This window comes from Sus scrofa, chromosome 3 (genome assembly GCF_054392235.1).
Source record: "Sus scrofa isolate SSC_HxYL_T2T_F1_AM1 chromosome 3, Sscrofa_HxYL_maternal_Yorkshire_Landrace_v2.0, whole genome shotgun sequence".
NCBI lineage: Eukaryota > Metazoa > Chordata > Mammalia > Artiodactyla > Suidae > Sus > Sus scrofa.
The window spans coordinates 85,861,037-85,887,202 of NC_139385.1; the positions used below are offsets into that span (position 1 = coordinate 85,861,037).

Consider the following 26,166-nt stretch of genomic DNA (forward strand, 5'->3'; position numbering starts at 1 on the left):
CTACAGCTCCGATTAGACCCCTAGCCTGGGAACCTCCATATGCCATGGGAGCGGCCCAAAGAAATAGCAAAAAGACAAAAAAACAAAACAAAACAAAAATCTGACCTTGTCCAAAAAAAAGCCTCCCCACCTCTCATTGTCACTTCTGATGCCACTGAACTGCAAACACGTAGACCTGCTCTCCACCTGGACATCCGGCAAAGCCTGTCTTCTTTATCTCTCTCCTCTGCTTTTCTAGGGCAGGGCAACAGTTCTCATGAGGAGGGGCATGGTAGATTTTCGTTTATATTCCCAGGGACCCCCCCCCCAACGAAACAAGATGAAGAAAGAGCAGCTGTAAACATTTTTAAGGAGTTCTTCCCTAAAACCTCCTGACTGTCATGTCTGTGCTGTGAGTTCCCAGGGGTAGGAGGAGTCAAACTTGGCTTGCAAAGGAACCAGGAATGTCTCTGCTAAACTCTTCAAGGGGGTCTCCAGAGAAGGCCAGGCTGAACAGTCATCTCAAGGATTCTTGGAAAGGATCCTTCTCTTTCCAAGATTGATGCTTCCTGTGCCCATAGTCGCTGTGGTAGAAAACCCTCTGGACTGATTTTGGGACCTTTGGGGTCTAACCCTGACGCTTAAAGAGACCAGGTTGGTGACCCTGAACTTCTCTTCCCCACTCTGGGCTTCAGTTTCATTAACCGCAAAATGAATGTTTGGAATTTGATATTCTTACACTCTAGGAAGAAGAGCTGGACTTGTTTTTTTGGTGGACACATTCCAAAATTGATCTTATTTTTCAAGAAATAGGAGGTGTGTTTATAACCTTCTGGCCATCTCAAGTTCGTTAGCATTCTTTTCCATCATGAGCATGGAACTTGTCTCATGCTTGAGGGCTTGCTGTGGTGACCGCCATTCTCACAGTGTCTTGGATTTAAGAAATTATCTTTTAAGTGTGTACTCATTGAGCAAAACCTCCAAAAGCTATGTTTCAAATCCATTCTTCTCTTTTACTTAAGAAAATGGCTTGATTTTATGAAATGATGTTTTTATTCTTCTGTATGAGATGATGTGCTTATCTCTTTGCATATTGAAAGCATTAAGAGAACAGAAAAGAAACAGAGAGGCACAAGTGCCACTTTGCTGGGCTGTCCACCAGTTTCTGGAGAAGCTGTCTGCTGTGTCTGTATGCAGATCACCACTCCATTCAACAAGCTGGCCACTAATCTGAATATGACGTGGTGATGTAGGTTCATCTCCTAGCTTGCTTTCCACATGTAACATCAAGCCTGTTCAAAGGTTTCGTCTTGCTTATAAAACAGGCAGCAAGTAAATCGACTTTAAGTCTTGGCCTTCAGATGCTAAAAAGTATTCATGGTTTTACTAAAGCAGACTTATAGGAAGAAAATAAAAATCAATTAAATCTCTTTGGGATGGACAGCCGTTCCTAGGCAAGAAGAGCATGAGTTAACCTGTTTGCACAATTCGTATGATGATAGAATCAGCATCTACTCAGCTTTCACTCCAAAAACCATCCCGCTGTGGCTAGGGAAGGGATGGGGGAGGGCAGAAATTCAGCAGCACTAAGGGCAGTGATTATATACATATCGATTTTTTATTTCACTTGATAACAAGACTCATTCACTGCAAAATCACAAACACACACAATATCTAGAAATATTACAGAAAGGTACACAAGTGAAAATTTGACATTTTAGGCTGAAAATCAGAAAGACGTTTGGTTGCCACATATAAAAAGCTCCTATTTAATACAGTCAACTCTTGTTTAGCATTCCTAATGGAAGAGAGGAACATAATGACAACATATCGCATCATTTTGTTATTTTTTAGTCCCCAAACTAACTTTCCTAATTTTAGAATGCAATATACAATTTTATGAAAAATCAGAATGGCCTTACAAAGCATGTTGGCTTTAGGCTAGTATTTTAATTAGTTTTTATTCTCTGTGAGTATTCTGATTAAACCGTAGGGGAAGTCTGCTGGATGATGAATAGGTAGAAATAAATAGGTTTTTGAAATGTGTCTTCCAGGGAAATACAGTAACTATTGAAAAAATAAACTCAGAGAGTTCCCACTGTGGTGCGGCAGGTTATGGATCTGGCATTATCTCTGCAGCATCTTGGGTTGCTGCTGAGGCATGGGTTTGATTCCTGGCCCAGGGAACTTCCATATGCCATGGGTGTAACCAAAAAATAGAAAAGTAATATAAACTTGGTTGCCAAAAATAAAGAGTTGACTATATTTGGAGGGGGAAATGTTGTATATGTGTCACTCAAATAGTATTATAAATATGCTGCTCTGGAACTATTTAAGAAGAGGACAAGTTTGCCCTAAAGCTGTCCACCCTTATGAGAATAAAACCAGATTGAGAAACAGGTATCCCATCACCCAGATTCATGCTGGTTAGGAACAGGTATAGGAACAGGCATGGTCAATACTTTCATGATCAAAGATGCTCTGATGTTTTGAAAAACCCTGAGCTCATCTTCTGACTGGAGACCAATCTATCATTTCCTTTTACAATTCTGTCACCAAATGTCACTGCCTTGTTGTACTAACATGTTATTAGGAACTCAATGCATACACAGCACTTCTAAGAGGGGTAAGGTAGTAATTCACACAATGAATAAAGAAAGGGGGAGATGGTGAGTTTTCTAGATACATAAGCTAGGGTGACAAGTCTTTCCCTGTCCAGGGCACCACCCACAGCTATCATCCCACTTTTTTGACTACTTGCATGGTTGAAAGAGTTTCCCCGTATATTATCTCATTGGCTTTTCACAACCACCTCATTGGTAACCATCACTGGTATCATCTCTGTTCCTTCCAAGAGGATCTCCCCAGGTCCACACAGGTGATGGAGCCAAAGCTGCATCTGATATTCTGATTCAAAATTCAAAATTCAAAACAAAGGAGGTGGATTAGGAAGAGGGACAAGCCCTCCATAAGCCTGCAGAGTCACTGAATCTCATGGTTGCCCCCACATACATGCACACCCATTTGTACGTTCTTTTCTTTCCTGGGTGCCCAGGGTGAGAGTCAGGACCAGGGATGAGAAAAGGTTGCAGAAAGAGCCAGGAGCTAGCTCTGCATTCTTGCCCCAGCCCTGCAAATGTTAAGAGTGAACTCAAGCCTAAGAACAGTCCCAACGATGGGCTACATGGGTGTCTGATGAGTACTGAGATGGTCCAGAAAGGTCCTCACCCTACAGACATATGTATCACAGTCTTGGTTGGCTACTCAGGTTCCCTCTGGAAACTCCATTATTCTGGACTATGTCCCAACATTTTTCTTGGCTTAATCTCTATTTCTTTTTTAGCCAATTAAACATCATTAGCATGTGTAGATTTCACCAGGGCTTACTCTTTGCACAAAATGAATGTTCAATGAATGCTGGCCACTGATGATGGTGTCCAGTCACATCAGTTTTAGAAATTCCAAGCTCCTTGGACACAGTGTTGACCTATTTGTCCATTTCCCCTGCTCTCGGCAGCAAACCACGAGTTCTTGGTTGATAGTGTGCCGGGAAGCACAATGGTCAGTGCCCCCATAGGTCCTGTTCCGTGTTTAAACGCTGAACGTCGAAGGGGTTATTTCAGTCTGATGCAGTCCACCTCCTCGGTGGCGGGGACTCCCGTGGTTTTGACATCGAGGTCGGCGCTGGACTTACTCCCATTATAAGAAGACTTCCAGTGGAGCAGCATGATCTTCTTGAAGTACTTGATCGTGTTGTTCTTGACGCTCACGAAGCACACTGTGTTGATCATGCTGTTGCTCATGGCGATGCACTCGACGACATAGAAGGCTGTGAGGTAGTGCTTCTCCTTGACGAACACGGTGGGGAAGAAATCGCGCACGATGGTGAAGCCGTAGAAGGGAGCCCAGCACAGCACGTAGGCGGTGAGGATGCACATGAGCACCAGGACCGTCTTCCGGCGGCAACGCAGCCGCTTCCGGATCTGCTCCGTCTGGAAACCGGGTACCTCCTTGAACCAGAGTTCCCGGGAGATCCTGGCGTAGCACAGGGTCATGGTGATCACCGGGCCCACAAACTCGATGCCGAAGATGAAGAGGAAGTAGGACTTGTAGTAGATCTGCTGGTCCACTGACCAGATCTGGCCGCAGAAGATCTTCTCCTGGCTCTTGACAATGATGAGGACGGTTTCAGTGGTGAAGTAGGCCGAAGGTATGGCAATGAGGATGGACACCATCCACACCAAGGCGATCAAGCCAGTGGCTGTTTGATACTTCATCCGGGGTCTCAACGGGTGGACAATGGCCAGATATCTAGGACAGGAACACAAATGGGATCAACGGCTGTAACATGGAAGTGCTGGAGGATGATGTTATTTTTACAACACTGAGGCACAATCAAACTGCACCTGTGGAGGAAAAGAGCAGCGGGATGTGGGCTTTGGGGGAAGGCAGGCTTGAATGCAAGCCTCAGCTCTACCTCTTGCTAGCTATGGAACCTCAGGCAAGTTTTGTCTTTTGTTGTTGGTTTTTTTCCTTCTTTTAATGGAAGTATAGTTGTTTTAAAATGTGTTAATTTCTGCTGTACAGCAAAGTGATTCAGCTTTACATACATATATGTTCTTTTTCATATTCTTTCCACTATGGTTTATTACAGGATATTGAATATCATTACCTGTGCTATACAATAGGACCTTGTTGTTTATCCATTCAATGTATAATAATCTGCCTCTGCTAATGCCAGACTCCCAGTCCATCCCTCCCCCACCCCTTCTCCCTCTTGGCAACCACAAGTGTATTCTCTATGCCTGTGAGTCTGTTCTTTCTGTTTCACAGATAAGTTCACTTGTGTCATACTGTAGATTCCACATATGTGATACCATATAGTATTTCTCTTTCTGACTTATTTCACTTAATATGATAATCTCTAAGTCTATTTTGCTAAAAATGGCATTATTTTTTTATGGTTGAGTAATATAACATTGTGTGTTATCCATATTTTCTTTATCCATTCATTTATCAGTGGACATTTAATTTGCTTTCATGTCTTGGCTATTGTGAATAGTGCTACTATGGACATAGGAGTGCACGTATCTTTCCTAATTATAGCTTTATCTGGATATATGCCCAGGACAGGCAAGTTAAATTTAATCTCTCTGAATCTCAATTTTCTTATTGTGAAAGTTTTTTTTTGTTTGTTTTTAAAGAGTAAGTGTGCTAATGTATACACAATTTCCAGCACACGTTTAAACATTGTATATACTCAATAAATGTTAACTATTAATTATTAAATTCAGTACTAACATCTATGGGTTTCTAGCCTGGCACTATTACCAGGTCCTTCCTGTTTTCAGGGCCATTCATCCTAACTGCCCCACAGTTTAGAGCTAAAAGGATCTGATAATTCCAAAGAATTGTTGGGAGAATTTGCCTTTTCTGATAGAAACAGTGGACGAAGTTTTTCCTTCATTCCACATTTTTAAAAACATTGCTCTACATGCAAAGGTGAGGAAAAGCATGTGACTATTCATCTTATTTTCCACATTGAAAAAAATGGAGCTTAGTGAGAAATGAGTGTCTTTCTCAAGGTCATATACCACAGGACTCTCAATAGAAAACATTTAACCCTATCTCACGGGGTTGATGTGAAAAATCAATTGAGAATATACATGAACTCTTTTTTTTATTTAGCCACAAAGCAACAGACAGTAAAAGGTATTGCTTTTGTTCTTTCCCCAAAAAACCACACTGCTGTTACCACAGTGGTCCAGGATTATAGAGAGAGCACTTTCTGGGGATGTGAGTCATTTGTGTAGTATGAAAGCATCCTTTCCAGAGAGAGGGCACGTACTTAGGCAGAGAGCTCTGGTTTCCTGGAAGACTTTCTGTGTCTGGCAGGGGGTAGAAGTAGAAGAAGGAGATAGATGGGAAGTGAAGTGGGAGGCAATGACTAATCAACCCTGGAAATAAACACATCCTCACGTGTCCACAGCTTATCCCAGGTAGAGCCAAGAGCCAAGAGCAAACGTGACAGGGACCTGAAGGAAAGCAAACAATTCTGTTTCCTTTACAACCCATCCCTTTGAGGTCATCTTTTTGGGGATTTTCATCAGAAGATAAGGTTCTTTTTTTTTTTTTTTTTTTTTTTTGTCTTTTTGCCATTTCTTTGGGCCGCACCTGTGACATATGAAAGTTCCCAGGCTAGGGGTTGAATCAGAGCTGTAGCCACCAGCCTATGCCAGAGCCACAGCAACGCGGGATCCGAGCCGTGTCTGCAACCTACACCACAGCTCACAGCAACGCCAGATCCTTAACCCCCTAAGCAAGGCCAGGGATCGAACCTGCAACCTCATGGTTCCTAGTCGGATTTGTTAACCGCTGCGTCACGTCGGGAACTCCCCTTTTTTTTTTCTTATCATATTCCTACTGCTTCTGTCCCTCTCACAACAGATAGCCAACCCCACTGAGTGTTATTTGGAGAGGTCACTGGAGCGAGATTCCTGCTCACTTCTAGCTCCCAGATGTCAGATGAAGTGGGATGAGTTGGGTTCACCCTCTGGCCACCCATCTGACTGCTTGACATACCGCCACCAGCAACAACCCCTGGCACTCAGCAGTCTCCCAGGGTGGGTGTTGGGAGTGGAATGGGAATGCCAGCAGGGTGTTGGCAATGCTGTTGTCAGGGCACACAATGGACCTTCCTAAAGACCACAGTGCTCCTTCTGTCAGGAGGGCACCAAACCTGTTCTGAGTCATAATGAAAACTAAGGCTTTAGAGCTTTTGTTCTCTTAGCTCTTTCCCTATCTATCCACCCTCCTGTGCTGATTACTCTGTCAAAGAATATTTCTATAATCATACCTGTGTACTATGTGAACTTCTACTATATAATTTATTCCCTTTCCCCCCACATAATTTCCTAAGTCTTTATGATGTTTGAAACTCAGAGTGTTTTTTCAACAAGGAAGTAGGAGAGAATGCTAATCCAGGAGTCAAAAGACCAGGAATCTAACCTCAGCTTTGCTACAAACTTGCTCTGTGAATTTGTCATTTACTTAGCCCTCATGGACTCAATTTCCTCATCTGTGACATGGGAATATCAATTGCCTGGCCAACCTCACAGGGATACTATGAGGCTGGAGTGAGTCACTGCATATAAACCATAGGCTATTGACATACAAGAAACTTAGTATCTGAAAATGCGTTTTTCAGAGCTGTTCTGTATACATAGCAGTCTTCTTTCACCTGTTATTGGCAAATGTTGCATTTGCAAGTTCTCCACTCCTTTCTCTTTTATTGGATCAGTTTCATTTAATTCATTTATCTTCATGTCAGAATTCATCTTCAGGGTAATCTGTGACTGCTCATTAGATAGTTTTTTCTACTGACATCACCCTCCCTCTGTCCCCAAGGTTAGCACCAGGAACTGTGCAAGAAGCCTTCCAAATACATTTCTCAGTAGACAAATTGCAGAAAACTTTCAAGGATTGGAACTAGCCTTAGCTATGTGAGATTCAGAACTCCATTATTAGTATTTAATCTTGCAAAGCAACATACAATTTGAAGCGCAGTTTCAAAGCCACTTTCTCAGTAGATAACCCCGACTCTATTGAACAGGCAAGGGAGCAAAGATGCTCATCTTCCAGATGAGCATGACCATGACACAGACCCATCCAGGTTTTTCTCCAAATCCAGCTGGCTCTTCAGTACCCCATTTGCTCCTTTCCCTTTCTAGCCAGAACAAGCACTACCCCTTCCTCCCGCCCTCCTGGCATTCTCGCAGCCCCTCTCTTCTTTTCATCCTAGTCAATTTTTACATATTGATGTTCCAAAAAGGAGTCTGGCAATTGGCAGCTACTTCTCTTCACTTAGGAGCATGCCTTTGGCTTACTCTGGGTGTCTACCACTCCAGTGGCTCAGGTCCAGAACCACTTAGAGGCCAAGTTTCCCAGAGAACAAAGAATAAAGGCTGCTGGACAAAGAAATGTCCAGCCAGTAACTGTGTGATGACAGTGGGCTGGGTGATTAAGCAAAGAGCATTTGAGCTCCCTATCTATCCCCAGACTCAGGCTCAGATCTCACCATGGAAATGGTGGGCATGGGAGCTACCAGACGGGTCATGGGATGAGTAGCAAAGGCACAGCATCCTCCTTGGCCCCAACCAATAAGCTTATCAGGGAACATTTGTGCTTCCTGAGGCTGAGCACTATTCCTCCTGCCTTAGCTGCCTCATCCAGACAGTAGAGAAGAGCTGCCAGTGGGCAGGCAAATTGGCCAAGCTTTCTCTGGATTCTGGATAAAACAGAGAAGGGTCCCTCAGTGCCTCCATGCGACTGAGATCCACTGAGACCTACACCTCAAGGACAGTGCAGGTGTCTCTACATCAAAGAGAAAACTCAGACCTGGGGGAAGAGTCCTCTGAGGATCTTGATCAGTTCCCTGCTACCCTCAGGTCTGACTCCCTGGGTCTAGATTTTGTGATCTTCTAGAACAGGACCCTGCTCTCTCTGATCGCCACTCTCCTGACCTCCCACACACCTCCCCCCTGGCCTGGGACCTCGCACTCACCCTCAAGCATTTTCACCTCTCAGCTCTTGCAGACACCATTCCACCCTCTTGGAAATCCTTTCTTCTCCTTGGCTGATGGTTGTTTGTTGAAAGCCAGTTAAAATCCACCTCCTGGAGTTCCTGTTGTGGCTCAGTGGAAACAAACCTGACTAATATCCATGAGGATGCAGGTTTGATCCCTGGCCTCTCTCAGTGGGTCAAGGATCTGGTATTGCCATGAGCTGTGGTGTGTAGGTTGTAGATGCAGCTGGGATCCCTCATTGCTGTGGCTGTGGTGTAGGCCAGAAGCTGTAGCTCCAGCTCGACCCCTAGCCTGGGAACATCCATCTATATGCAACGGGTGCAGCTCTAAAAAAAAAAAAAAAAAAAAAAAAATCCTCCTCCTGCATGAAGCCTCCTCTGACTATTCCAGTACTGTGATGATCTCACCCTTCTCCAAATTTCACTTCAAATCAACCCTTTACTTACCCTCTAACTCTTCTAGAAGTGTTTGCTCTCTTCCCTCCCCACACCATGGATGGAAGCTTCCTAACAACAGGAATCATGTCTTCTTTTCTAGCCTTTTAGTGTCTGAGCACCTAGGATCTTAGTAAACTTCACCCTCAGCAAGTTCCTAGCAGAGAATGAATAGAATTGTAATAAGCCATGGTGACAGTTCTCAAAAAGATTGCAACCTTTTTTGGAAAACAGGACATCAATGTGTTTACCCAGCAGGAGACTGGCAGGCAGTCTGGAGCTCGATAATAAAATGTTGGGAAAACAGATGAAAAGATTCCAGCCATACTCTGTATTCTGTAGACAATGGTGTTGTCAGAGGTCTTTCAAGCAAGAGAGGGAGCCAGTATGAAGCAGATTCACTTGGCTGCAGTCTTGCTTTCTTTCCTCAGGCCTCAGGGCCCTTCTCTCCTTCCAGAACCTTCAGGTTTGCTCCTGTCCTGAGGTTTTGCACTTAGAATTCCCTTCATCTTGGGGTTCCCTTCGTGGCTCAGTGGTTAATGAACCTGACTAGGACCCATGAAGATGCAGGTTCAATCCCTAGCCTTGCTCAGTGGGTTATTGACCCAGAATTGCTGTGGCTGTGGTGTAGGCCAGCAGCTGCAGCTCCAGCTTGACCCCTAGCCTGGGAACCTCCATATACCACAGGTGTGGCCCTAAAAAGACAGAAGACAAAAAAAAAAAAAATCCCTTCATCTGGAATGCTCCTCTCCAATCTTCACAAGTCCAGGTTTTTCCTCCTCATCATTCAGAAGTTGGCTCAAATGTCTTCTCCCCAAAGACACTTTTCCTGACTCCCACCTAGAGTGGCTCCCTCCCTCAGTCACTCTAAGTAGTTGTGTGTGTGAGTGTGAGTGTGTGTCTGTGTGTGGTTTTGTGTCTGTGTGTATTTGGCTCGTTTGCTCAGAGCATTTCTCACACCCTAAAATTACCTTCCTTGTCTGACTGTCTGACTCTTCTCCCTCTCCCTCTCCCACTCCCTCTCCCTCTCTCTCTCTCCCCCTCTCTCTCCATTCTGTGAATATAAGCTCCAGGAGCACGAGGCTCTTTGTGTCTTATTTACCATCGTATCACCAGTGTTTGTCACATTAGAGTCATTCTTTAAAAATGTATTCTTCCTTCAATCTGCTGTCTACAAGCAGCTCACCTTAGGGCAAAGGACACATGTAGATTGAAAGTGAGGGGATGGGAAAAGTTATTTCATGCCAATGGACAAGACAGGAAAGCAGGAGCTGCAATACTCATATCAGACAAAATAGACTTTAAAATGAAGGCCATAAAGAAGACAAAGAAGGACACTATTTAATGGTTAAAGGATCCATTTGAGAAGAGGATATTACAATCGTCAATATATGTACCCCTAATACAGGAGCACCCAGATACCTACAACAAATACTAACAGATATAAAAGGAGAAATTGATGGGAATACAATCATAGTAGGAGACTTTAACACCCCACTCACAACAATGGACAGATCCTCTAGACATAAAATTAATAAGGCAACAGAGATCCTAAAGGACACAACAGAAAAGTTAGATTTGGAGTTCCCGTCGTGGCGCAGTGGTTAACGAATCCGACTAGGAACCATGAGGTTGCGGGTTTGATCCCTGCCCTTGCTCAGTGGGTTAACGATACAGCATTGCCGTGAGCTGTGGTGTAGGTTGCAGACGTGGCTCGGATCCCGAGTTGCTGTGGCTCTGGTGTAGGCTGGTGGCTACAGCTCCAATTGGACCCCTAGCCTGGGAATCTCCATATGCCGCGGGAGCGGCCCAAGACCTAGAAATAGCAAAAAGACCAAAAAAAAAAAAAAAAAAAAAGTTAGACTTAATTGACATTTTCAGGACATTACATCCAAAAAAATCAGAAAATACATTCTTCTCAAGTGCACATAGAACATTCTCAAGGATTGATCACACACTGGGGCACAAATCTAACTTCAACAAATTTAAGAGTATAGAAATTATTTCAAGTATCTTCTGTGACCACATGGCATGAAACTAGAAATCAACCACAGGAAAAGAAATGAGAAGAAACTGACTACATGGGGGCTAAACAACATGCTATTAAAAAACCAATGGGCCAATGAGGAAATCAAAAAAGAAATTAAAAAATACCTTAAGACAAATGATAATGAAGACACAACCACTCAAAATGTATGGGATGCTGCAAAAACAGTGCTCAGAAGGAAATTCATAGCAATACAGGCCTTCCTCAAAAAAGAAGAAAAATCTCAAATCAGCAACTCAACCCACCACCTAAATGAATTAGAAAAAGAAAAACAAAACCAAAAGTCAGCAGAAGGAAGGAAATCATAAAGATCAGAGAGGAAATCAATAAAATAGAGATTGAAAAAATAGGAAAAAAGTCAATAAAACCAAGAACTGGTTCTTTGAAAAGGTAAACAAAGTTGACAAACCTCTGGTTAGACTTGCCTAGAAGAGGAGGAAAAAAAGCCCAAATAAACAAGAAATGAAAAAGGAGAAATCACAACAGATACTGCGGAAATACAAACAACCATGAGAGAATATTATGAACAACTATATGCCAACAAATTTGACAATCTGGAAGAAATGGACAACTTTCTAGAATCTTACAGCCTGCCAAAACTGAATCAAGAAGAAATAGATCAACTGAACAGACTGATTACTAGAAATGAAATTGAATATGTCATAAAAACACTCCCTACAAATAAAAGTCCAGGACCAGAGAGCTTCACAGGTGAATTCCACCAAACATACAAAGAAGAACTTATACCCATCCTCCTTAAACTTTTTCAAAAAGTTGAGGAAGAAGGAACACTCCCAAAGACATTATATGATGCCATCATCTCCCTAATTCAAAACCAGACAAAGATACCACCAAAAAAGAAAACTAGAGGCCAATATCTCTGATGAATATAGATGCAAAAATTCTCAACAAAATTTTAGCCAAATGAATCCAACAACATATAAAAAAGGTCATATACTACGACCAGGTGGGATTCATTCCAGGTTCACAAGGATGGTTCGACATACGCAAATCAATCAACGTCATACACCACATTAACAAAAGAAAAGTAAAAAACCACATGATCATCTCAATAGATGCAGAGAAAGCATTTGACAAAGTCCAACATCCATTCATAATCAAAACTCTTACCAAAGTGGGTATAGAGGGAACATACCTTAACATAATAAAAGCCATTTATGACAAACCCACAGCAAATATAATACTCAACGCACAAAATCTGAAAGCCTTTCCACTAAAATCTGGAACAAGACAAGGATGCCCACTCTCACCACTGTTACTCAACATAGTACTGGAAGTCCTAGCCACAGCAATCAGACAAACAAAAGAAATAAAAGGCATCCAAATAGGAAGAGAAGAGCTAAAACTGTCACTGTATGCAGATGACATGATACTCTCTATAGAAAACCCCAAGTACTCAACCCAAAAATGACTTGAACTGATCAACAAATTCAGCAAAGTAGCAGGATATAAGATTAACATTCATAAATCAGTCACATTTCTGTATAACAAAATGAAATATTAGAAAAGGAATACAAAAATACAATACCTTTAAAAATTGCACCCCCAAAAATCAAATACCTAGGAATACACATGACCAAGGAGGTGAAAGACTTATATGCTGAGAATTATAAAACATTAATCAAGGAAATTAAAGAAGATGTAAAGAAATGGAAAGATATCCCATGCTCCTGGGTTGGAAAAACTAATATTGTAAAAATGGCCATACTACCCAAAGCAATCTACAGATTCAATGCAATCCCTATCAAATTACCCATGACATTTTTCACAGAACTAGAACAAACAATCCAAAAATTTATATGGAACCACAAAAGACCCAGAATTGCCAAAGCAATCCTGAGGAACCAAAACCAAGTGGGAGGCATAACTCTCCCAGACTTCAGGCAATATTACAAAGCCACAGTAATCCAGACTGTGTGGTACTGGTACCAAAACAGACATACAGACCAATGGAACAGAATAGAGAACCCAGAAATAAACCCAGACACCTGTGGTCAATTAGTCTTTGACAAAGGAGGCAAGAACATAAAATGTGAAAAAGACTCTTTTCAGCAAGCATTGCTGGGAAACCTGGACAGCTGCATGCAAATCAATGAAACGAGAACACACCCTTATACCATGCATAAAAATAAACTCAAAATGGCTGAAAGACTTAAATGCAAGACAAGACATCATCAAACTCCTGGAAGAGAACATAGGCAAAACATTCTCTGACATCAACCTTATGAATGTTTGCTCAGATCAGTCTCCCAAAGTAACAGAAATAAAAGCAAAAATAAACCAATGGTACTTAATCAAACTGATGAGCTTTTGCACAGCAAAGGAAACCCAAAAGAAAACAAAAAGACAACTGACAGAATGGGAGAAAATCATTTCTAATGATGCAACTGACAAGGGCTTCATCTCTAAAATATATAAGCAACTTATACAACTCAACAGCAAAAAAAGCCAACAACCCAATTGAAAAATGGGCAAAAGACCTGAATAGACTGTTCTCCAAGGAAGATATACAGATGGCCAACAAGCACTTGAAACAATGCTCAACATCACTGATGATTAGAGAAAAGCAAATCAAAACTACCATGAGATACCACCTCATACCAGTCAGAATGGCCATCATTAATAAGTTCAAATAACAAATGCTGGAGATGCTGTGGAGAAAAGGGAACCCTCCTGCCTTGTTGGTGGGAATGTAAGCTGGTATAACCCCTATGGAGGACAGTATGGTGGTACCTTAGAAATCAATACATAGAACTTCCATATGACTCAGCAATCCCACTCTTGGGCGTATATCCAGATAAAACTTTCCTTGAAAAAACACATGCACCCCCATGTTTACTGCAGCACTATTCACAATAGCCAAGACATGGAAACAACCCAAATGTCCATCAACCGATGATTGGATTAGGAAGATGTGGTATATATACATGATGGAATACTACTCAGCCATAAAAAGAACAAAATAATGCCATTTGCAGCAACATGGATGGAACTAGAGACTCTCATACTGAGTGAAGTAAGTCAGAAAGAAAGAGACAAATACCATATGATATCACTTATATCTGGAATCTAATATAGGGCACAAATGAGCCTTTCCACAGTAAAGAAAATCATGGACTTGGAGAATAGACTTGTGGTTGCCAAGGGGGAGGGAGCGGGATGGATGGGGTTAATAGATGCAGACTTTGGAATAGATTAGCAATGAGATCCTGCTGTGTAGCCCTAGGAACTATGTCTGGTCACTTATGATGAAGCATAATAATGTGAGAAAAAAGAATGTGTATGCTGTACACTAGAAAACTGATATAAAAATGTAAACCAGTTATAATGGAAAAAAATAAAATCACTCTATATATCACTATATAAATAAAAATCACTATATAAATATATATCACTATATATATCACTAAATAAAAATCACTATATATATATGCATTCTTCATGTTCTATCCCAAGAGACTGGATATAGTTTCCTGTGCTATGCAGTAGGACCTCATTGCTTATCCATTCTAAATATAATAGTTTGCACCTACTCACCCCAAACTTCCCCATCCATCCCACTCCCTCCCCCTCTTCCTTGACAACCACAAGTCTGTTCTCTATGCCTGTGAGTCTGTTTCTGTCTTGTAGATAGGTTCCTCTGTGCTATATTTTAGAGTCCACATATAAGTGATATCATATGATAATTGTCTTTCTCTTTCTGACTTATTTTCACTTAGTAATGGGATAGACCATGGTGGAAGATAATATAGGAAAAGAATGGGAGTTCCTGTTGTAGCTCTGCAGGTTAAGAACCTGACATAGTGTCCATAAGAATGCAGGTTCAATCCTTGGCCTCACTCAATGAGTTAAGGATCTGGCAAGCTGCAGCATAGGTCTCAGATGAGGCTTGGATCTGGCATTGCTGTGGCTGTGACGTAGGCCAGCAGCTATAGCTCTGATTCAACTCCTAGCCTGGGAATTTCCATATGCTGCGGGTACAGCCCTAAAAAGAAAAACAAAAAGTAAAAAAAAAAAAAAAAAAAAAAAAACCCACTGAGGGGTGAGCCTCAGTCTCCTTTCTCCAAAGAAGGTTGTCAGGAATTCAGCAGGTTACACAGTCCTCGGTCTGCCACCCATACAAGGAGTTCAAGTTCAGGGGTGAAGGAGGTATCTTCTCCTTGGCCAGAGTCCTCCACATGCGTTGAGGAGCCCTATGGCATTCTGTCCACCCAGGAATGGATCCTGAGTGAATTTGTACAAGAAGCAGGAGAGGAACAGTTAAGCAGAATACCTGGTCCCTAAGTCCCCTTTGCAGCTGTCACAGAACTCCAGGAACCTTGTCTCTGAACGTGGAAGCTGACCCATCTCTCTTAGCACATGAATGGATAAAACATATGGGATCATGTCCTGAAGTTTTGTTTCAGCTTTTCACAGGGGGATGCTCTCAGCCACTGAAAGTGGGGTGGGCAGGTGCCTGCTTTGGAGTGGGCCCCTGCTCCCTGGGGTGAGACCCCTTTTACCACCTACGGGCCTACTCACTGGAAGGGATAACACTGCAGGAAGAAGTGGTTTCAAGAGGAATGGAAGCCAGGATACAATCAGGGCATTGGGCCCTTCTGAACACCTTAGAGGTAATATGTCTGTCCATTAGTCCACCTCTATCTACTAAAATCTTTCCAACTCGTATCCTGGAGTTCCCACTATGGCACAATGGGATTGGTGGCATCTCTGACGCACTGGGACTCAGGTTGGATCCCAGGCCCGGCACAGTGGGTTAAAGGATCCACTGCTGTAAATCAGCTATAACAGAAAAAATAAAAATCATTATTAAAAACAAAACAAAACAAAACAAAAAAAAAGGATCCACTGCTGCCATAGCTGCAGAATAGCTGCAGTATAGGGCACAACTGTGGCTCAGATCTGATCCCTGCCCTGGAAACTCCATATGCTGTGGGGCGGCAAAAAAGAAGAACAAAAACAATCCAACTCCTATCCTACTTTCATGTGAAACTCAGCTTGTCTCAAATACGGCAGGCATATATTTCTCTTACAGTGGGAGTTTATATAGTGGAATTTAGATACAATAAGAAAGATTAATTGGGACACGTTTTGCACCACGGGGGTGGCTACTGTTCGGAGTGGGGTTGTAACAGGAAACATGCACCCAAGTTTTGGAAGAAAGCGCTGTGGTCTGCACAGGGCCGTCCAAGGGCCTTGGCCCACTAACTGCCTGCGCCAGTGCATTAAGTTCCTTTAGTCATGACTGCGATCTCTGCTTCAGATTATTTTTATTTTTGTGTGTTTTTACCATCATATTTTGCTTTTGTGGTCCAGGGCCTCATGGATTCTTGTCGGGTCTCAGGTGTTCAGGATTTGATCACTGACTTCTTCCAGTTTGGTTTGGTTAGTTTTAGGCAACTAATTTTTATCTTGATATAACAAATAGGCCCACGGTTACTAAAATCTTTGTTTTTGTTTAATGATACGTATATAGAAATTACGAACAGTTATTCTGGAAGGGTTTAAACTCCTGCTTCACCATCTGCTAGCTGTGTTAGTTATTTGACCTCTCTCTGCCTCAGTTTTCTCATGTATAAAATGGGAATAATAAGAAAACCTGCTGTACTGGGTTGCTTTGAGGATGAAATGAAATAATACATGTAATCACTGAGAACAAAGCTAAACACAGAGTAAGCCCCTAAATAAACAGTGGGTGTTATAATTTGTAATTTAACCCTTAAATGAACAGCAGCAAAGCCAGATACACTAATAAATATTTCTGATTGCTTAACCTCTTTGCTTTCATTGCAGTGATTGTTTTTACGATGTGATTTTAAAAAACAATAGGAGTTGGAGTTCCTGTCGTGTCTCTGTGGTTAATGAATCTAACTAGCATCCGTGAGGACGCAGGTTCGATCCCTGGCCTTGCTCAGTAGGTTAGGGATCTGGCATTGACGTGAGTTGTGGTGTAGGTCGCAGACATGGCTTGGATCCTGCATTGCTGTGGCTGTGGTATAGGCTGGCAGCTACAGCTCCGATTTGACCCCTAGCCTGGGAACCTCCATATGCCGTGGGTGCAGCCCTAAAAGGCAAAAAAAAAAAAAAAAAGGAGTTCTCTTGTGGTGCAGCAGGTTAAGGATCTGGCTGCACCACTGCAGTGGCTTAGGTTGCTGCAATGGAATGGGTTCGATCCCTGGCCCAGGAACGTCTAAATGCAGAGGGTGTGGCCAAAAAAAAAGTGAAACAAAATTGATTAAAAATAATACCAAGTTTCTAAGAAACACAGCTCTCAACATACAGTACAACGGAACTGATTTACCCCTACCTGTTCACTGCGTCTATTCTTGGTTCCATCGTTCTCCCAGGCATCTACTCCAGCAATCCCCTTTGACCCGGCCGCTCCCTCCCTTTCTCCAGCATTCATTTTGTTTCTGAGGCCGGGCAGTATACCTCTACCTCCCCGACCTGTTCACCCAGGGCTGAACTATCAGAGTCTCCTCTTGGTCTTCCTGCCTTCAGTGTCCCTGGGCTCTGGCCCTCTGCCAACCCAACTCCCCCTCACAATCCATCTGAAACATTTGTTCATTCATTCACTCATTCATTCAAATAATACATTTTTATTTTTAAATATATACTTATTTTTTAATTAAAGTATAGTTGATTTACAATGTTGTGCCAATTTCTGATGTACAGCAAAGTGACTCAGTCATATATATATATATATCCTTTCTTTTTCTTTCTTTCTTTTTTTTTCCTCCTTTTTCCTTTTTATGGCCGTACTTGTGGCATATGGAAATTCCCAGGCTAGGGGTTGAATCAGAGCTATAGCTGCTGGTCTACACCACAGCCAGCGCCCAGAGCTGAGCCTCATCTGCAACTTCTGCTGCAGCAGATCCTTAACTTGCTGAGTGAGGCCAGGGATCGAACCTGCATCCTCATGGACACTATGTCCAGCTCTTAGCCCAAGAGCCACAATGGGAACTCCCATTCCTTTCCTATATTATCTTCCATCATGGCCTATCCCATACTAAGTGAAGTAAGTCAGAAAGAGAAAGACAAATATCATATGATATCACTTACATGTGGAATCTAAAATATAGCACAGAACAACACTGAGTGGGGCCAGGGATTGAACATGCTTCTTCTTGGATACTAGTCGGTTTTGTTACTGCTGAGCCACAACAGGAACTCCTTTTTTTAAACTTGAAAAAAAATTTTTAATAAAGGATAGTTGATTTACAATGTTCTATCAATTTCTGCTATACAGCAAAGTGACCCAGTCATATGTGTGTGTGTGTGTGTATACACACATTCTTTTTCTCATATTATCTTCCATCATGTTCTATCCCAAGAGACTGGATTTAGTTCCCTATGCTGTACAGCAGGACCTCATTGCTTATCCATTCAAAATGTAATCATTTGCATCTGTGGCTCACAGCAAACCTCAGTGGTTTTAAAGCCAGGCTCCTTCTCAAGTCCCTTTCCTTGGGAGGGGTCTGTTTCTAGGTATTCCATCCTGCTTAGAAAACAGGGTCTGTTTGCTGTGTCCCTCCCTGGAACACCATCCTGGGGTGTCCCAACTATGAGGGGCAGGCTGAACTCTGCCAGAGCCCTCAAGCCATGGGACACGGAAAGCCTCTGTGCTTCAGGCTCTCTGGGTGAAGGGAGAGAGACGGGCTGTTCAAATCCAAGTACACCGAGGCCTGATTAGACCCTCAGGGTAACTGTCTCTACACTATAACAAGGTGTTTTGTAATGAAAGTCCAACTTTGGGCAAAGGAGCTTGCAAAGATTGAACGGAGAGGGAAAGAAAAAACATTCTGGCCCATTAGCATAGGTGATTATATTAAATAAAAAGACTAAAGATAACATAAGATGTGCATAGGCTGCTCTTGCTGATTCTATTTAGCTTCACTCTCTGTACTGTTGCATGGATGTATGAAAAGGAACAAAGTGATTGCTGCAAAAAAGTATAAGTAAACATAGGTGCCCTTTTTCTTTATATTCTTTGTGTTCAAGATAAGTCCCTCAACCTTATTTAAAATCAATTGGTGTTAGTGGGGGAGGTCTTTTTTTGGGGGTGGTGCTGGCGTATGGAAGTTCCCAGGCTAGGGTTGAATTAGAGCTGTAGCCGCTGGCAGGCTTACGCCACAGCCACAGCAACACCAGATTCGAGCCGCCTCTGCAACCTACACCACAGCTCAGGACAACGCCAAATCCTTAAACCACTGAGCGAGGCCAGGAATCGAAGCCACATCTTCATAGACGCTAGTCGAATTCTTAACCCATTGAGCCACAGCAGGAACTCCAGAAGTCTTGATAAAATAGATCTCCCTCCAGATTTCCAAGTTGACTCAAGAGTAACTGTGTAGAACTTTTAAACTTGTCCTCCACATAGTTGTATAGCTCCTCATAGTTGTATAGCTCTAGCCCTTGGACATGTACATGTAGGTGCCTGTCCATAGCAGAGGAACCAAAAGCTGTCCCACTGCCCAACACCAGGGAGCTCCACTACCCTCTGCCCGCTTGCAACTGCAAAACTAGAACTCTTCTAACTTCAATAAATGGGCCACCTTTGAGCCCCAGTGCATCCACACTCTGGGAAATACAGATACCGCTCATCAATCACAACTGCCCCTTCCTTTGTTGTCGCCCCCTCTCACTCACCTGTCAATGGCGATGGCCAGCAGGGCATTGGTGGAGACATAGAGAGAGACAGTACGCAGGTAGTTGACGGAGGCGCACAGGACGTGGCCATGCTCCCAGGAGAGCTGGCGCACCACATAGTAGTCCATCTCAAAGGGACAGCAGACGATGGCCACCAGGAAGTCAGAAATGGCCAGGTTGGCGATGAGGAGGTTTGTGAGGTTGCGAAGCTTCTTGTAGCGGGCCAGGGCAACGATGAAGATAAAGTTGCCAATGCCACAGACCAGCATGATGCCCACCAGTGCCATGCCAATGACAATTTTGGCAGCAAAGAAGGTCCAGGAATTGGTCACATCCTCATCTTCATCCAAGGGCATATCATAGTCGCCATAGCTGACGTTGAATGGGAAGGAAGCAGCTTGGGCTCCATGGGGGTCGAGCATAGGAAAATAGGTGGTTGAGGTGTTGGTGACAGTCTCATCCATGACCGCCACGGTGACCTCCATCTGGCCGGGTGAAGGCTTGAGCAACACTCCTGGGAATTCCTCCGGGATGTTGAGAGGCTGAGGACTCCCCTTTCTGCTGACACTCAGGACTTCCTTAATGAGTCAAGGTGTTCCTGCAGGCATCCTTGGGGTCCAGTATCCAAGCTCCAAGCTAAGCCTTTGAAAGACATGCAAATAATTGGCTACATCTGGAAGCAAACCTGGCCAAATTAAAAACCCTCCTATAACCTAAGCTCACCTGCTCAGAGTGAACATTGGGTGATGGGGTGAAAATAAAGGAACCCAGTGAAAGAAAACAAAAGAATTGAAACCACATACCCACTCATTCAAATGAGGGAAGGTCAAATTGCTATAGTGCCAACAGGCACCAATTCAGTTTATTTCTGGTCCACTGAAGAGTCTGAATATTGCACTTTTTCTCAGGGACCAAAGTTAGGAGTATGGGGAGGCTGAAAAAACCAAAGTGATCTGCTCCGAATTCTGAGCCTTGTCCCGACAGCCTGCACTTGTCCTTGTGGAATTGTCCCATTTTGTGGCTTAAAAGAAATTATGCTGAATCCCATCGAAGAGGGAAGGCTTTGAAACAAGCCTGTCTGCTCTCCATAAGCTGGCCCCCTTCCTTTTGGCAAAACACTGCTTTAAAAATCACAGAGCCTATGTAATAGTGGCCCTCCCCTCTCCTCACCGGGCTTCCTGCTGTGACCCTAGAAACCAGGCACAGCATTCACCAAGGCCTGTCCCCAGACAGAGGCTGCAGGGGTGAAGTCACAGCCTCATCAATGAGCGGCTTAGAAAGGGGACTCGAGAAAATCCTTCCTTGGCTAGTTGTGTATCCTGAGATAAATAGCTTAAAAATTCAGAGTTGCAGCATCTTCCAGGCCAGAGACCAATGATGTCTATGAAGCAGAGAGCTCCCTGGAGGAGGGTGTTACCTCCTAGGACTGCAAGGAATTACTAGGAGGACTTGGGTCTCCTTGGTCAGCAGGGATGGGGGTTGAGAGGGTCGCTCCTGACCCAGACAACTCCACCATAGCACATAATGGGGCTGGGGGACCGGAAGGGGGCTGCCAGCTGCACTGCTGGGGACCAAGATCCAAGAGGAAGCCAGAGTATCCTTGTCCCCTCTCCTGGTAGCCCCAGTCCCTCTCAGGCCCTGTCTGCAAACCATCAGACAGGGTCACTGGGGAAGGAAGAAGAGGGCTGGGGTCTGGAGAGCTCCAGAGAGGTCAGGAAGTCTGGAGAGGACAGCGAGGATAAGTATGGGAGACTGAGGTTCCTGGGAAAGGGAGACACAAGGACCCTCCCTCCCATGAAAGCCTGTTGCCCACTCCCTCGAAGGTGACATATCTGGAGCAAGCCTTTGGGGGTAGAACTAAAGTCCCTCTGCAGCCCAGGGAATCTCAGCTCCAGTCCCCCCACTTGCCCTCAACTCCTCCTCCATTTTTCTGATTTTTTCCTTCCTCTGATCCATCAGTCTGCCCTCCTCAGGCCCTGCACTTTGCCCCTGGCAGGTGTGAGAAGCAGAACCCAGGGCTGAAATTCGGAGGGGCCAGGTTTGTGGCCCAGGCAGGGCTACAAAGTCTGGGTGGGACAGTCCTGGCCCCTAGCAGGCCCTGAGTTTCTTCCAGGAAGGTCACCTCTGGACCTTCCTGCAACCTCGATACCTGGAAGGCTCAATGCCACGTTTAGAGATTCACAAAAACTTCTTGGGGGAGACCAAGTGTTAGAAGATTTGGGCAGAAATTGTCCAGCGATTTTTTTTTTCCCCTCCTCTCCTTTATTCCCACCTTCCCTAGCGGAACCCCACTGATTAGTCCTCTCCTGCTCCCCAACTTTGTCCTCAGAGCCTCAGAGGCTATGCCTAAGGACAGAAGGAGGGCGCAGTCCAACATCCCTGAAGAAATGAGCAAGAATAAAAGTCTCTCGAAAAGCCCCCTCCCCACTCAAAAGTCCCCGCGTCCCGGCAGCGGGTACAGCGTGGACCAATCCTTGGAGCATCGCCCCCGGAGGGTGCGCTCGGTACCTGCGGCATCCCGGCGCCGGGCAGACGAGGTCCTGGGCTCTTTATTCCGGACGCGGGGACACAAGCTGCTGCTCCCAGAGGCCCGCAGGGAGAGCACAGGTCCACTCTCTCCCTCCTCTGTTCGGCGCCCTTTCCTGGCTGGGCTCGGGCGGGAGTTGCGGTCTCACCACCGCAGATCAGAGGCCGGCGGCTCCGCCTCAAGGCCACCCCCGCCCCGCACTCTCTGTCCTCGCTCCCGTGGCCGCCGGGCGCCCAGAGCCCGGGTGGCGGGTTCGGGGAGGCGTGTTCGGTCGGGTCCCGGAGGCTCCCGGAGGCACGTGGGGCGGGAGCAGGGGGGTGGTCCTGGGTCCAGGCGGGGACACGTCGGGTCGTCTGGGCTCGCGCTCGGTGGGGACACTCCCCAGGCCGGAGTGTCGGGGACGCAGAGGCAGCAGCTGAAGATGAGGACACGCGGGAGGCAGCGCGCGTTCCCTGGGTTCAGGCTCCGGAACGGCCGCCCGGGGCGGGAAAGAGGGCGGTGGCGCCGGGAGAAGGGCTCAGCGCTGACTTGGAGCCCGAGGGTCCCATCCCGCAGGGCTGCGCCCGCCCCTGGGCTCAAACGGCTTGGCCGCTCACCTGGTCAGCCCCGGGGCACAGCCAGAGTGGGCGTCCTCCCGAGGACTGGTGAGGTTTCAGAGAGCCGGGAGGAGCCTCCCCGCCTGCTCACACCGCCCGCCCACCGCACACGCTGGGAGCCACCCAAACCTCGTTCCCTCGGGCAAGCCCAACTGGACGCCAGGGTCAGCTTCATTTCTGCCTCTTGAGCTCTAGAGGCTCAGAGAACTGCTCTCCGGAAGGCAAGGAAGTGGGGGAGGAGACGGTGTGGATGCAGGGGAAGAGAGACCCCCCCACCACCACCGCCTAATCCACTCAGGAATATATGTTCAGAAGGTTAGGGTGAGAAAAGCTAATTTACAAAGCATAGATCTCCTTCAAAACTCTATAGATTTCTCAAGAATTAAATATAAAATTACCTTATGATCCAGCAATTCCACTTCCAAAACAATCAAAAAAAGGGACTCAGAGAAATACTTGTACATCAATGTTCACAGCAGCCTGACAAGTGGAAACCACCCAAATGTCCATCAACATTGATGAATGGATTTTTTTTAATGTGGAATATGCATACATTAGAATATTTCTTATCCTTTATTAAAAGAATGAAGTATAAAAATGTTGATGAGGATGTGGAAATTGGAAGCTATGTTCTGCTGGTGGGAACATAAAGTGACACAGCCACTGTGAAAACTTGTATGGGAGGCCCTCAAAAATCTTTCAAAAAATGAATTACCATATAGTCCAGTAATTTTGCCTCTGGGTATATTCCCCCAAAACTGAAAGTCGTGTCTCAGAGAGATATTTGTATACTCATGCTCATAGCAGCATTATTCACAACAGCCAAAAGGGGGGAGCAACCCAAATGTTCATCAACAGATGAATGGATAAATAAAATGTAGTATATACATACAACGGAGTATTTTTCAGCCTTTAAAGGGACAGAAATGCTGACATTTGATGCAATGTGGATGAACTTTAAGGACATTATGCTAAGTGAAATAAGCCAGTCACAAAAAAAGACAAATACCATGTAATTCCATTTATGTGAGGTACCTAAGTCATCAAAATCAGAGACCAAAAGTAGAATGGCAGTTGCCAGGGGCTGGAGAAGAAGAGAAGGGGAGTTCCTATTTGATGGGTATATTTTAGAGTTTAATGGAAATCCTAGCTTTCCCATCATAAAATGGATAGCAGTAGGTCCTTCTGCACTAGGTTGTCTTGGGAGTTAGAGAAGGGGAGGCAAGTAAAGCACTTGGCACAATGCAGGCACCTGAGAACTGCCACCAGTCACTCTCACTCTGTGATTCTTTCCATATTTTTCTCCCTGAGATCCTAACACCCTGCTCATATGTCACTTCTTCCAGGAAGCATTCCTTGAGTCTCCCAATGCGTTTCATACCTTTCCTTACCACGTGGTGCCTCTCTTTAAATGGACTTCTGCATATCAATTTGCTTTCGATCTTGCACAGTTTCCTGGAAAAGGGCTCATTCACTTTTGAATCTTGTTCTGTATTGTTTCTCAACCTTTCCTGGTGATAAGAATTATCTTTGGTGCTAGTTAAACATACTGATTCCTTGGACCCACCCCAAACTCAGGGAAGATACAAGAAAGACAAATGTTGATCTGACATTCCATATAGCATATGTCTTCCTGACTTAACTCTACGCAAAAAAAATCAAAAACAAAGCACAGAGTGCACTAGCTATCTATTGCTGCATACCAAATTGCCTCCAAACTTAACAGCGTAAAACAAACATGCGTTATCACACAGAGTTTCTGAGGGCCAGGAATCAGAGAGTGGCTTCCCTGGGTGGTTCCAGGTTCAAGGTGTGTCGTGATATTGGTGTCAAGTTGTTGGCCAGGGCTGTACTCTCATCTGAAGGCTCAACTGGGGTGGGGCGGGGTGGGGTGGGGTAGGGATCCATCTCCCAGTCACTCGGGTTTTCACTGGCTGTTGCTGGAGACATCCGTTCCTCCTCATCACATAGGGTTCACTATAGGCTGCCTGAGTGACCTCACTACATGGTGGCTGATGTCCCCTTCTTCTGCAATCTGCATCTCACACACACACACACACACACACACACACACACACACACACATACACACACACACACACAGCCTGCTACAGTGTGGGAGGGGGCCATGCAAGTGTGCACATACTAAGAGGTGGGCATTCTTGGGAATTGATTTCAAGGACAGCTTGGAGGCTGGGTACCAGGCAGAACTTGGTCTTTTCCTTTTTCTTTATCTCCTTCAAAAACTTGGCCATAAATAACGAAAATGTTAGCCACAATGAAGATGCTTTTGACCTATGGAGTAGGGAGGTACTGAGTGACTACTGGAGTTGGAGTCAGGAGAGCATAATTGGGATGAATTATCCACCAGGAACCCCAAGGGGGAAAATACTGGAAGTACATATAGTATGGCAGGTCCTATGCACTGAAGGTCTTGGTGGCGACTCCTTTGAAGAAGTGGTCCCTACCCGTCAATTTCTGCCAAAGGCTTCAGGAGAGCCCCCTCCATCTGAGAAGCAGACATCCACCCGAGGCTAAATGTTTTAATGATTCATCTCTGTGACAGAGTTAAACCAGGACTACCTAGGCTTACAGTAAAATCTGGAACTAAAAAAGTTTTTTTGTTGTTTTTTTGTTTTGTTTTTATAAGAAGAAGAAGGAAAGGAAAAAAAGCGTTAAAAAAAATCTGGAACTCCAACAATGTAAATTCTTTTTTCAAGCATGTAGCCCCAAAGATGCCAAAGGCTTGAAATTTTTCTGTGATTAGAAATGATGCCTTGGGAGCTCCTGTCTTGGCTCAGTGGAAATGAATCCGACTTAGGAACCATGAGGTAAAGGGTTCAATCCATGGCCTCGTTCAGTGGGTTAAGGATCTGGTGTTGCCATGAACTGTGGTGTAGGTCAAAGCTCCCATCTGGCATTGCTGTGGCTGCAGCCGGTGGCTACAGCTCCAATTAGACCCCTAACCTGGGAGTCTCCATATGCCACAGTGTGGCCCTAAAAAGACAAAAAGCCAAAAAAAAAAAAAAAAAGAAAGAAAGAAAAACAAAGAAATGATACCTTGCCTCATCCTACCTGCAAAGCAGGTCATGATGTCTGAGAGAATTTGCCATCCCAGAGAGCCTTTACTGGAAAAAAAAAAAAGAAATTTTTTTAGTGCTTTTAGGTGTCCCTCACCCCTAAATAATGTTCTTGAGCTATGGTGGAGTTTTTTCTTTTCCTAGTCCACTAGCAGGAATCATCCAAAGGCCCTTTGAAATCTCATTTCTTCATCATATTATTTGATGTTGTGTCCTTTGGTTTAGATATGAAAGTTTTGGTTTTGGGG

The 26,166-nt window shown here is 44.4% G+C and overlaps 1 protein-coding gene across 1 annotated transcript; it reads right to left on the reverse strand.

The window, feature by feature from the left end:
- Positions 1-1,578: 1,578 nt before the first annotated feature.
- On the reverse strand, positions 1,579-25,879 carry PROKR1 (prokineticin receptor 1). Its single transcript, XM_013996093.3, has 3 exons — positions 22,224-25,879; positions 19,716-20,357; positions 1,579-4,290 (listed from the first exon to the last, which is right to left on the reverse strand). Exons 2-3 carry the CDS (start codon positions 20,198-20,200, stop codon positions 3,594-3,596), a joined length of 1,182 nt encoding a protein of 393 aa, XP_013851547.1. The 5' UTR covers positions 20,201-20,357; positions 22,224-25,879; the 3' UTR covers positions 1,579-3,593.
- Positions 25,880-26,166: the final 287 nt, after the last annotated feature.